This window comes from Gopherus evgoodei, chromosome 2 (genome assembly GCF_007399415.2).
Source record: "Gopherus evgoodei ecotype Sinaloan lineage chromosome 2, rGopEvg1_v1.p, whole genome shotgun sequence".
Taxonomy (NCBI): Eukaryota; Metazoa; Chordata; order Testudines; family Testudinidae; genus Gopherus; species Gopherus evgoodei.
The window spans coordinates 258,195,413-258,209,389 of record NC_044323.1 but is presented as its reverse complement, the minus strand read 5'-3'; the positions used below and the strand labels follow the sequence as shown (position 1 = coordinate 258,209,389).

The 13,977-nt window shown below is 40.0% G+C and overlaps 1 protein-coding gene across 1 annotated transcript in view; it reads left to right on the top strand.

Annotated features, from left to right (window-relative positions):
- The window catches only part of RGS22 (regulator of G protein signaling 22), a 116,950-nt gene that overhangs the window by 53,831 nt on the left and 49,142 nt on the right, over positions 1–13,977 (top strand). The window contains 8 exon segments of the mRNA XM_030553569.1: positions 628–789; positions 2,172–2,260; positions 2,263–2,325; positions 2,328–2,350; positions 4,668–4,831; positions 5,523–5,631; positions 11,243–11,368; positions 12,948–13,049. Coding sequence (XP_030409429.1) covers positions 628–789; positions 2,172–2,260; positions 2,263–2,325; positions 2,328–2,350; positions 4,668–4,831; positions 5,523–5,631; positions 11,243–11,368; positions 12,948–13,049 — 838 coding nt within the window.

The following is a 13,977-nucleotide window of genomic DNA, read 5'->3' as shown; positions in this document are numbered from 1 at the left end:
CACTCTTCTCTACTCTGCTTGGCTAAGCTATGGCTCACTGTCTACACTGCTATTTATACCCATGCAGAGATGCTGGAACTAGGGGTGCAGTAGCACCTCCTGGCTTGAAGTGGTTTCCGTCATATACAGGGTTTACAGTTTGGTTCAATGGCTCCCAGCACCCCACTATAAATTTTATTCCAGCACCTATATACCCATGCTATGTGGGTGTGCAGTGTCTGTACTTACATGCTACTGTAAGTGTAGATGTACCGTATAAGTACCAACATGGGGAAACAAATTTTAATAATGGGCTCTTCAGTCTAGCAGAGAAAAGTATAACATGAGCCAATGGGTGGAAGCTGAAGGTAGACAAATTCAGACTGGAAATAAGGTTTAAATTTTTAACAGTGATGGTAATTAACCATTGGAAAATTTAACAAGGATTGTGGTAAATTCTCCAATACTGACAATTTTTAAATCAAGATTCGATATTTTTCTAACAGATGTCCTCTGGGAATCATTTTGGGGAAGTTTTATGGCCTGTGCTATACAGAAGATCAGACTAGATTATCACAGTGGTCCCTTCTGGCTTTGGAATTTATAATATGTGCAGGAAGTAATATGTATCTTTTTCTTTGACTCAAGACAGCTTGATAAAATGAAAAAACTCTATCTAGTGAGCAGTGGCGATTATTTTCTCAACTCAGAAGTCTTATTCAAACTGGACCTGCTACTTGGAGACCAGTGGAATACAAGACACTTAAAATGGATTCAGCCTGAAGTAGTGAAACCTTTACTTCTTTACTGGTAGGGATAACTGAAGATGAACTCTGAAGTCATTGTTTTTGTAATGTTTACTCCCTTTACTACTGCTATAGTTGTGGGGGAAATTCTAACCTCCTTTACTCTGGTACAACCCCATGGAGCTGGTGTTAGCACAAGTGATAGCAGATCTTGGCCCCGCAAATTTTTGTTTGAGAGATCTGAGACTCAGGGTCAAGCTCCATATTAAGCTACATCCTGTACAGCCCATCTAAAATCGTTGGTGTTGCACATAATATAAATCTATGCAGAGTGTGACCCTGACAATTTACAGTTGGACCCAGGACCGGCGCTAGGGGTTTGAGCACCCTAGGCTCAAACCCGCGCCGGTCCTGGGTCCAACTGTAAATTTCGCCGCCCCGCGCGCTGGTCCCCCAGCTCCACAGTCCTGCCTGCAGATGGTCGGCTGCTCCCGCGGCTCCAGTGGAGCTACCGCAGTCGTGCCTACGGGAGGTCTACTGCAGCCGCGCAAGCAGCCCACTGTCCACAGGCATGACTGCAGCAGCTCCACCAGAGCCTCGGACCAGCGGACCCTCCGCTGGCACCACTGCGGCAGCTCCACCGGAGCCGCCTGCCGCCCCCTCCAGCAAAATGCCACCTCCTAATAATGCTGGCGCCCTAGGTGATTGCCTAAGCCGCCTAAATGCAACCGCCGGCCCTGCTTGGACCTCTGTTATACATAATATTAATAGCTGTCTTGCGGTAACTTTGAAAGCCTGCTTACTGCACTGCTGTTAAAAGTTTAAATGTGGATAATTATATTTGCCTCTACTGTAGATTTGAGAATTAAAAGTGTTATATAGAGCTGAATACTATTATTTATTTAGCTTTGATTTACAAAGGCTGTTCTCTCAAGGACTTCACAGTAAATCATCTGTCTTCATATTAATTGTTCTCCTTCCTGCTGTAGTAGATTATGCAGATTCTAATCTAGTTTGCAAAGTATAATTAGTCATTTTTTTTTCATTTTCCTCCCTTCCTCCACCCCCCAAAAAGTGAATCTCTGCACCCATGAGCTAAAGCTACAAATTACTTCCTGCTACCACAGTGCCTCATGGGAGTTGTAGTTTGGGTGTCTCATGGCTCCATTCTCTTTTACAGACTAGGCATAGCATGCTAGATTGAATGTAAATTGCAGTCTCATAAACAAAAGCAGCTGTATTATAGTATGCCATTTAGAACTCTAACGTATTTAGGCAATAGGTCACTTATATATTTAGAGGTTTTAGAGGTAATTTATCTTTTCTGTTGACTGGTCTTTCACTCTGGTTATTAATAGAACCATACATTGATGTAGTAATGTCACATTAGTCCAATAGTTTGTGTTTTGAACAAAGTCTACTTGTATGTATTTCCCCCCCCTCCAGGGGTCCCAGATTTTGTGTCACTCATACAGCTGCAGTACAAACTGCCAGTGCAAAGTTGAAGCAGTGGCACACCTCTCACGAGAGACCAAGAACGATATTGATCCTTACCCACAAATGGTGACATTGTTACCACTGAGAGCTAAATCTTGCATTCCAGGATAGCACCTTCCCATCCTCAGGTAGGCATGACAAGAACCCTCAGAAGTTAACGGCAGAAGTTCTGTTGAAGTAAAAGGGACATGGATTTGGTCCTCATTCCTTGAGTCAGTTTTATAGAGTCAGATCTAGTTAGTCTAAGCTTGTTTCATCTAAAATCTATGTATAAAATGCAGTAGAATGCTACTGGGTTTTGTACAGTAGCTCCAATACAAACTGCAGGCCAATTTCTGTTCACAGTTACAACTCTGACAACGCCATTGATGTCATTGGGCCAAGGGGCGGCTCTAGACATTTTGCTGCCCCAAGCACATCATCATGCTGCGAGGGGCGCTCTGCCAGTCGCCGGGGCCCACGGCTCCGGTGGACCTCCCCGCAGGCATGCCTGCAGGAGGTCCCCAAAGCCACTGGACCAGCGGACCCCACACAGGCATGCTGCCGAAGGCACCCTGCCTGCTGCCCTCACCCGTCGACCGGCAGAGTGCCTCCCACGGCATGCCACCCCAAGCACATGCTTGGCATGCTGGGACCTGGAGCTGCCCCTGAGTGGGCCACATGGATATACCTGAGAGCAGATTTAGCTGAAAATTTCAAATTTCATTGATTACATAACAGCTAGAGAGTAAGATTCTGCCCTCTAGTATCCTGGTATAAATCTGGAGTAATTCCTTTGGTTCAATTAAGTTACTTTGGATACACACTTACTAGTGTTACGGAGAGCAGAATCTGGCCCACTGCCTCTCAAATTATAATTGTTTAGTCAGAACAGCCAGCTGTGATATTTTTTCTAGGGATGGTCTCAAGCTACAAAACTCAGATCTAGATAGGATTTTAATATACTAGAATTTGTACACTGCGAGATCAGGGTTCTTGACTCAGCTCATCACAAAGGGCCTGAAGATGAGAGGTCACTTCAACGGAATTTGCATGTACTCAGCAACATTCAGGATCAGGTCTCAAGATAGGAGCTATTTACACATTGTGAATCCAGATCACAGTTCAGATTTCAAATACTCCCAAGGATAAGGGATGTTTTGATTCAGGGATTGAGTTCAAACCCATCTCTAATATTTTTATTGAAATAATTGTTAGAATGCAGTTTTAATATCTATGTGTATTAAAAGATTAGTAATTAATGGAAATGGATGGTTCACTATGGTCTAAATTAATCTTGGTGGCCTGATGTTTACTGCAACGGCTTCAGCTGTTTAATTAAAATTTAAAGAAACGTCTAGATTTCACTTTATAGGGATTTATGCAAACATTTTTCTGGTTGTTGTTTTTAAGACATGGGATTGGATCTTTTGAGATACTCACTGAGTCTGGATTTTGAATGAACTCACAGTCTTAATGGAAATGAACAAATTTTCACCTGTTTTCATTTCAAACTCATAGATAGTGAAGTTTCATTGCATAGCCCTATACTGGCCCAGATTTACTTGGAAGTGTTTTGCATTTTAGCAAAACTTTCTGTGAACCTGGCTTCAGATAACTGAGTTTATAGGAAAGCCTGAAACTAGGTGAGCTTTGTGTGGTCTCAGGTTTTGTGAGAGCTTTGCAAAACGTTTATAATTCTAAGTTATCCTCTGCACATCTCAACTGATTTGTAAACTAGAGGACATTCATCTGCTGCCATTCATCTTCATCGGCATCCTTAGAGTTCATTAAGGAACAAATCCTGGTCCTGTGAGCAAAGTTTGAGCAAAAGGGCTTTGTCCGGGAAAGTATGCAGGGGCTGATGGAAATCTAGATGAGCAGGTGCCACCACTGGGAAAAGAAAGGACTAGTAGATTGCATCTGCACTGTGTGTATGAGTCTACTGGCCATACCCCGGGTATGCCCACATTTTCCCCTTATGGTGAATAGTATAATAATGTGCAGCTTCCCCCTACATAAGTTGTCTGCTTCCCTGTGCAATGTCTATCTGCTATGTTTTGGAGTTTCCGTGTCTTTTGGATCAAATCTGGAATCAGGAGCTACAGAGACAAAAAAGGTTACATTAAAATTGCAGGATCTTGATTGTTTGGGTTATTTGTTTAATATGGGTCATGTTAAACAAGATATGCCATATTCTCCTGTATCTTCATTCCATTTGCAGAAATCTTACTGATGTTAATTGGAATTTTATGTAAAGACGGAGGGTGAAATATTGCCCTCTGCTATCAACTTTTAATGCTTTGTAGTTATTAATGGATGATGAAAAAAGCTTGGATCTTCTGTACATATTGTGATTGGAAAGAAAGTCACTGATGTCAATGGAAACCTTTAACTGGAGAGCATCAGAAAGAACAAAGGTGGGGAAATTTGTTTCTGAGTTGTTCTATTTTTCTATTCCTTTAGAGAAATGAAACCAGCTCACCCACAACCTTATTAAAAACAAATGTGATGAATTTATCTTCTAAGAGAGCTACCAGATTATTGTCAGCTATCCTGCCATCAAGTGGAACCATCACAAAGGATGATTTCTACAGCGTAACCAGTAAACCTGATGTTCGTAGAAAAAGGTAGGTGCAAAAATCTCTTGTGTATCATCTATAAATCCCATACTTCTCAACTATTTAACATGGTTTTACAAAAATCTTAAGATACTCATTGTTTTAATGGAATGCAACTTTTCTATTGCCCACTAATTTAATACAATAATCTGCTAACAAGAGCACAGTTTTGATTTAATCTGCCTGTGGTGGAAATTTCTTCCTAACCTCTAGCTGTTAGTGGTTTGCTTATGCCCAGGAGCATGAGGGCTTTGTCCAGGGAAGTATGCAGGGGCTGATGGAAGCCTAGATGAGCAGGTTTATTTAGATGAGCAACATTTATTATCCTTTCTGATGTAACTGTCAATGTTCTGACTGGGCACATACATATCTTTTTTTAATCCTTCTAAGCACTCGGCTTCCATGATAACCTGTGGGAATGAATTCCACAGGTTAATTATGTGTTATGTAAAAAATATATATATATATATTTCCTCTAACTTAGTTTTAAATCTGTTGCCTTTCAGTTTCATTGAATGTTTATTTGCTCCTTCTGTAAGAAGACAAACTAAATAGTAATGCTCAATTTATCTTCTCCATACCATTCACTATTTTGTTACACCTACATCATGTTCCTTCTTATTTGTTTCTTCTCTAAACTAAACATTCCTAATCTTTTCTTAAGCAGTTATCAAACATTTTTGTTTGTTTGTGAGTCCAGGCCAAAATCAGTGGGAAGCAACATGATTCGTCTCTCTGCTGTTACTGATGATACAAAATGCCTGAAGTCCCAGACAGACAGAAAATACACCTATGCTGAGCTGCTCCCAGTAAGTAGCCCTGGAAGAACCTGGCTTCCCTGAATCTGTGGTTGAATCTACAGTAAAACCAATCAAAGGGGATATACCCAGTGATTTTGGAAAATGTGTTTGATTTTACAGATAATATCTTTGCCTTCTGCAGTGTTTTAATGAGAAAGTAGGGCTGTCAATTAATCACAGTTAACTCACACGATTAATCGTGATTAAAAAAATTAATCGCAGTTTTAATTGCACTGTTAAACAAGACAATACCAATTGAAGTTATTAAATACTTTGGATGGTGTTTTTCTACATTTTCATATATATCTTGTATTCTGTGTTGTAATTGAAATCAAAGTGTATATTTTGATTACAAAGATTTGCATTGTAAAAATGATAAACAGAAGAAATAGTATTTTTCAATTAACCTCATACAAGTACTGTAGTGCAATCTCTTTGTCCTGAAAGTGCAACTTACAAATGTAGATTTTTTTTGTTACATAACTGCTCTCAAAAACAAAACCATGTAAAATTTCAGAGCCTGCAAGTCCACTCAGTCCTACTTCTTGTTCAGTTAATCACTAAAACAAACAAGTTTGTTTATGTTTACAGGAGATATTGCTGTCCTCTTATTTACAATGCCACCAGAAAGTGAGAACAGGCGTTCGCATGGAACTTTTTTAGCTGGCATTGCAAGAATTGTACATCCCCTGCTCTGTTTTACCCGTATTCTGCCATATATTTCATGTTATGGCAGTCTTGGATGATTACCCAGCATATCTTGTTGCTCTTTTTAAGAACACTTTCACTGCAGATTTAACAAAATGCAAAGAAGGTACCAATGTGAGATTTGTAAAGAGAGCTACAGCATTCGACCCAAGACGTAAGAATCTGAAGTGCCTTCCAAAATCTGAGAGGGACAAGGTAGGGAGCATGCTTTCAGAAGTCTTGCGGAAACTACAGAATTTGAACCACCAAAAAAGAAAATCAACCTTCTGCTGGTGGCATCTGACTCAGATGATGAAAATTAACATGCGTTGGTCCGCACTGCTTTAGATGGTTTTCAAGCAGAACCCGTCATCAGCATGGATGCATATCCCCTGGAATGGAGGTTGAAGCATGAAGGGACATATGAATCTTTAGCACATCTGGCACGTAAATATCTTGAGACGCCGGCTGCAACAGTGCCATGAGAACGCCTGTTCTCACTTTCAGGTGACATTGTAAACAAGAAGCGAGCAGCATTATCTCCTGCAAATGTAACCAAACTTGTTTGTTTGAGTGATTGGCTGAACAAGAAGTAGGACTGAGCAGACTTGGAAGCTTTAAAATTTTACATTGTTCTATTTTTGCATGTAGTTTTTGTACATAATTCTATATTTGCAAGTTCAATTTTCATGATAAAGAAATTACATTACAGTACTTGTATTAGGTTAATTGAAAAATACTATTTCTTTTGTCTTTATACAGTGCAAACACTTGTAATCAAAAATAAATATAAATTGAGCACTGTACACTTTGTATTCTGTGTTGTAATTGAAATCAACATATTTGAAAATGTAGAAAACATCAAAAATATTTAAATAAATAGTATTCTATTGTTTAACAGTGCGATTAATCACACAATTAATCTTGATTCATCTTTTTAATCACTTGACAGCCTTTTAGAAAGCCAGCATGGTATCCATTTGTCCATTCTATTTCTTTATTCTTAGAATAGGAAATAATGGTGGTAACTCTCATACTGTGGTATGGTAAAGACTAATAAATGATTATGTTTTAATCATGATAATGTTCTTTATGTGATAGTAAAAAGGATTATTATGTGTGAGTTAATGGATAAATGCTTCAATAGAGACATTCCCACACCTTAGTACAGTTTTGTGCAATATTTTAGTGACCAGTGGAAGTGAGAGCTTGAATATGGCCCTAAAATATGCAGTGATGAAAACAGTAAAATATACAGCAGGAACATGTTCCAGTTCTAATTTTTTTCATCACTTCTACACTTTATTGTATGGCTTGTAAAATTACTGCCTCCAAAAGCAACTTCCTGAATCCAATGCACAGAAGAATGTTTCCTTAATTTTTGCTGAAATGATGGAGGCTTTGGGGGCTTCCTGCTTCTTGAAGTCCAAGAATTAATAAATAATGCCACAGGTACAGCTATAAATCCCAAACTCTTCATGTTCATTGAACATTCCAAAAGTGTCCTGCTCTTTCATAGGGATTGTTGGCACTGCTGGCCCAATTCAGGAAATAAACTGTAATGGTTGGACCTTTCACATGTGCATTGAGTTCCTTAATCTGTTAATAGACTGTTTATTTTCATTAGGCTAGTACTCTTGTTTATTCCTTTGCTGAAGGTATTCTTGTTTAGTTAACAGAAGGGATGGGGGAACAGGCTGATGTTTGCGGTTAAGTGAAATTTATATTGTGGAACCAAATATTCAGGAAATATTCACACTACTAAATGTCTCTATTTGTACATCCTTGTCTTTTGTCTGGAGGAGTCTATCTCTGGCTTAGGGGAAGAGAAGCCCAGCCATTTATTCTCCACTTGGTTATCCATGGAGGCTATGAAGGGCCCTATGGTCACTTATGCCACCACTGGACATGATGGTGGAATTTGCTTGGCATAATAGGTGGTCAGCGATAATAGTCATTAATCACTCTCTCATCACCAACCCCACCATCTGCCCACCAGGTTTTGACCTGCCAAGGCACCTGTGGCCATCCTTGAACCAGTTTTGAATAGGATAGGGCAATTGTGCGGCCTGTCACTCTTCAAATGGGATTTCTCTAATGACTCATGATGTAGATATAGTCAACTTCAGACTACATTGCATCTTCTTGACGAGTGCCCAATGACTTACTTCAATGGTGAGTGAACTCCAGTATGCAGATGATCGTGCTATAGTTGCACACTCAAAGGAGGATCTATAAACAGCCCTTACCTGCTTCTCTGAGGCTTACAAAAGTCTAAGACTAACCCTGAACATTGACAAAACAAAAGTTCTCCACCAGCCAGCTCCTGGTCAATCATCAAACCCAGCAAGGAAGTTCTAGATTGACAGAGAAGAATGGAAAATTTAGAACACCTTTCCTACCTTGGCCGCCGTCTCTCACAGAGGGCAGACAGAGATGTCAAGATTCAGCACAGAATCTGCTGTGCCAGCCTTGTCTTTGGCAGACTGTCTCAACGGGTATTCAACAACCACCACATCAGAACACACACTAGACTTTTAGTTTATAAAGCAGTGGTAATCTCAACTCTCCTCTATTCTGGCGAGACTTGGGTGACCTACAGAAAACACCTGGAAAGCCAGTGCTAGCGCTAGCACTTTCTCCAGAAGATATTCAACATAAAGTGGAAGGATCATCACCCTAACATCAGTGTCCTCACGGAGGCCAACACCTTCAGTATTGGATGATTATCCAGCACCAGCTGAGGTGGAGTGAGCACTGTGTGTGCATGCCTGACGCACGCCTACCAAAACAATTGCTGTATGCCCAGCTCACCAAAAGAGAAGGGAAATGGGGAGGCCAAAAGAAACACTTCAAAGACACCATCAAGACAAAGATTAAGAGATGTGGCATCAATACCACACTCTGGTACACAGTGGTCAAGGACAGGGCTAACTGGTGAAGACTTGTCACAGAAGGAAAGATCACTTTTGAGGAAAATTGCCTTGCCCTGGTCACAGAAAAATGCCAGAAAAGAAAGGACAGATGACTGTCATACAGAAATCATGGCTCAAACCTGCCTTCCAACATCACCTGCAATGTCTGCCAACAAGTTTGTGGCTCAAGGATTCGGTCACCAAAAGACCCATAAAAATTAAAATCTGTGGAAGAGATCATCCTTGACCTCAAGGGATCACTGATGTTGCCACCTGGCGCTTCACACAGCTGATGATGATGCCATCAAATGGCGGGGCCCACTGTGCATATGCTGAGTATCAAGGATTCTAATTATTCCATACCCTCAGGCTTCTCACTGTGACTGCTTTCTCACAAGACCCTCTCTCAAAGGCCCTGCTCTTTCTTCCCTACCTGCTCTTGAGCAATCTTTGGAGAGAAACCTATTGTCCTCCCATCCCCACTCCTTCATCCACTCCCAGTGTCCTCACAGGATGTGACCAGTCTGCTACATATTTTCTCAGCTTTTCAGGGATAAGCTTACTGGCCTGCATTTTCCTTGGGATTCTTTGCAGGAGGGTGGGGAGGGAGGTGTCAAAATAGACCCCCTTAAATCTCTCCTGTCCTACTCAATACTCCTGGATACTTTGATACCTAGAAAGTTACTGGAACAAGTTAATAAAGAATCAATTTGTAAGCACCTGGAATGCCAAACCTATCTAATTTCCTTCTTTGACAGGGTTACTCGCCTAGTGGATAGGGGGAAACAAGTGATTTTCCTTAATTTTTAGTAAGGCTTTTGACACAATCACACCTGACATTTTCATAAACAAACTAGAGAAATGCTGTCTAGATGAAATTACTATAAGGTGAATGCACAACTTGTTGAAAGACTGTACTGAGAGTTGTTATCAATGGTTTGCTATCAAATGGAGCAAATGGGACCGGGGGTGGGTGCGAATGGGCGAGTCTGTCCTCAGTCTGGAATGCTTCAACATTTTCATTAATTACTTGGATAATGGAGTGGAGAATATGCTTATAAAATTTGTGGATGACACTAAATTGGGAGGGGTTGCAAGCAGTTTGGAGGACAGGATTAGAATTCAAAACAATCTTGATGAATTGGTCTGAAATCAACACAAATTCAATAAAGACAAGTGCACAGTGCTACATTTAGGAAAGAAAAATCAAATGCACAACTACAAAATGGGGAATAACTAGCTAGATGGTAGTACTGCTGAAAAAGGAGATGGCAGTTGTAGTAGCTTACAAAGCGAATGAGTCAAAACTGTGACGCAGTTGCAAAAAAAAAAAAGCGAATATCATTCTGGGATGTATTAACAGAAGTGTTGTATGCAAGACACAGGAGGTAATTGTCCCACTCTACTTGGCACTGAGGCCTCAACTGGAGTATTGTGTCCAGTTTTTGGCACTATGCTTTAAGAAAGATGAGACAAATTGGGAAGAGAGTTCAGAGGAGAGCAATAAAAATGATAAAAGATTTAGAAAACCTGATCTATGGGGAAAAATTTTTAAAACTTGAGAAAAGAACATGGAGGGGGATCCAATAAGACTGCAAATCTATTAAAGGCTGTTATAAAGAGGATGATCAATTGTTCTCCACATCCTTGAAGGAAGAATAAGAAGTAATCAGCCTAATTTGCAGCAAGGGAGAATTAGATCAGATATTAGGAAAAACATTTTAACTTTAAGAATATTTAAGTACAAAGGAAGGTTGTGGAAACCCCCTCATTGGAGATTTTTAAGAACTTGTTAGACAAACACCAATCAGTAATGGCCTAGGTATTGTGAGTCCTGCCTCAGCCCAGGGGGATGGACTAGATGACTTCTATGCACCAATTGTATGTATAATATAATGTAAAATCTGGTTGACTGGAGTGAAGATGTCAGCTGAACAGTCTGCGTGACACCCCATTTCAACTCATTGACATCTAAGAAAAATTAATCACCTTTATTTCTTGCTGTTCTGTTAATCTAGGGTAAAAGTCCTACAGAGAGTGTTGTCCTAGGGAGTTCTAAAATGGAATGTATGCTACAGTCTCTTTATGTGGAGAACAGAGCAGGCTACTTCTTCACACACTTCTGTGAGAATTCAGGGAATGAGGTATGAGGTATTTTCTTACCCTGTGATAATTTATTCCACAACTGACTGAACACAGAGCTACAGAGGGCAGCCAGGCTGAAAAAATAATTGGAGAAAGGGGTGGTGTTCATGCATTTTTTGAAACTAAAGATGGGCCTTAATCTGACTATCCCAAACCTATTTGAAGTCTGAGTGTTCCATCAGGGATGAAAGGGACTATTCATTGTGAATAACTGCCTTTTCCATCTGGCAGAAAAACAATATGAGATCCTGGCCTTCAGAAAGATTTTAAAAAGGGGAAAAAGAAGAATATCTACTAGAATATAATCTCTTTCACATGCTAGTTTTCCACCTCCTTCCCTGTGGTGTCAGTTATGTCCAGAAGTATCCAGCATTTGCATAAAGTTCTTTAGTGTTCACTGAAGCTCCATGAACTTCTGGGAAACACAATTATATTTCTTCTCTGCTATCTGCAAAGCCTCTACTTGCTGCAGGATATAGAGGGAGAATGGGTTGGAGCTAGTCAGCGTGTGGGCTTTGCAGAAGCAGTGAATCTTTAGGAAGGATTTGAAAAAGATGAGGATGTAGGCCGTGGTCATTCCATCCATTGGCAGGGTTATAGATTTCTCACAGATGTTTAGAATGCAGCAGCAGTGGCCAGAAATGCTTTCTTCTGCCTTTGGCTCTCCAGGAGACAGCAACCACAATTTTTCAAACCTGGGTGCCTTAAATTAGAATCCTAAATTTACATTTAGCCACCTACACAAAATTGGTGTGATTTTTCAAAGAGGATGAGCATCCATAAATCCCACAGAAGTAAATGGGATCTGTGGTGATCACTCCCTTCCAAAAATCAAGCCATTTGTATTAAGTGTCTTCCGCTGTGGAACTTATGTTCAGCCTGACCTCTGACTGAAACAAGTCTTGGAACCAACAGGTTATGGAGCAAAACTCCCCTCTTTGGCAGGTATTCCTTTAACTGTCAGTCTCATGAAGCAGCTAGCCCCAGATGTGCTTTTGGGATACTCACCAAGACCCAACCCCCATAAGTGAAAGGCTAGAAGAGAGAGGTGGGGGGAGGGGGGAAGAGCTAGCTCCTTCTTCTGAAAGATGTTTGATATTTTTGTTTGACTCAATGAAACGGAGACCAAGATATGGTACCTTAGAAACAAATATAATAACAATGTAATATAGTCACAATAACATATGCCAAGCATAAAACGTTTAATTGTCTGGGTTATTGCTGCAAAATGCTATCACCACCATGGCACAAGTTCTGCACGTACATTATCAACATTTCTTAAGTGCTGGCTTCACGCCATCAAAATGTGGTTACTCTTCAAATGTTAACTGTAACGTTAACAATTTTAATGGCCAATTATATGCAAAGGATACAATGAAAGATATAATATCGCAGTGACAATGCCATTAAACATGTTGTCCTGTTGCCAGTATGCAACAGAAGATTAAAACCATCTTAAATTGAGCTTGATTTATGATGACCCCAAGGAGCTAAACAATTACTTGGATTGGAAATTCAAGCTTTTATAAAGCCCTGATAATTGGGTAGTAATAACTTATATTCTTTTTCCATCTGTAGCTGTGGAAGAACAGTGCGTACTTTTGGTTTGACCTACAGGCTTATCATCAACTTTTCTACCAAGAAACCCTTCAGCCTTTTAAACTATGCAAGCAAGCTCAAGTAAGTTATAAATGTGTTTTCCCTTCAGTAATATCTTTTTTGTAAGACTGTTTAAAAAAGACAGAAGAACTGAAAGGGTTTCCAAGTCTCCCCAACCCCAAGCAAAGGAAATTTGAGGTTGTGGTCAATAAATCCAGCTTTAAATTGTTACCATGGAATTGCTTTACTTAAATGTTAGCCATGCATAATTTGTTTCCTAGGATCAATTCCATTCCCAGCTTTATCTATTAATATTCAGTTTGCATAGTCTCCCCTTTGCTACTCACTGCCAGTGTTATCTCTTATTTGGAAATAGCTATTGTTAATGCTGATCATTCTTTTTGTGTATGTATGTGTAAATCAGTTGTTACCGTCTCTCATGAGGGTTAGAATTTCAAATCCTGAAGCCTAAGCTTAGGATATTGACTTTAGTCATAGAAGTGGATCTTCCAGTTGTCAGTTTTATAGCTTTTCCTTTTCTTAATTTCAGCCCATTATTAATCCTGATTATACAATTACTCTCGCTTCTTGGTGTTAAGCTACTTCATAGATTTTTAAAGTGCTAATGAGATTGCTTACCCGTGAGAATTCTTCACTGGCTTTACACTGTAAGTTCAGGTGCAGTGAAAAAGTTAATTATTTTCCCACTGACCAGTAGTGTTGATAACTGAGACCCATGTCCTATAAGACTGTTGGAGGCGGATGGGGGAGACAGTTACAGCCATTTTAAGTATGCCATGCAGTTTTTACGGCCATTTTGAGAAACTTGGGTTTCCTTTTCCTTTCTAAATTATCCTGTGCCTTTAAATATGTGTCTGTTGCTCCAAAGAGAGCAGACCCAAGTATCGCTTAGGGAGCACCACTTCCCATGTCCATAAAGCTTATGTCTGTAGAGAGAGGAATGGCATTTTACAGAACCAGAATAATTTAAATTTCAATGTAATTTTCA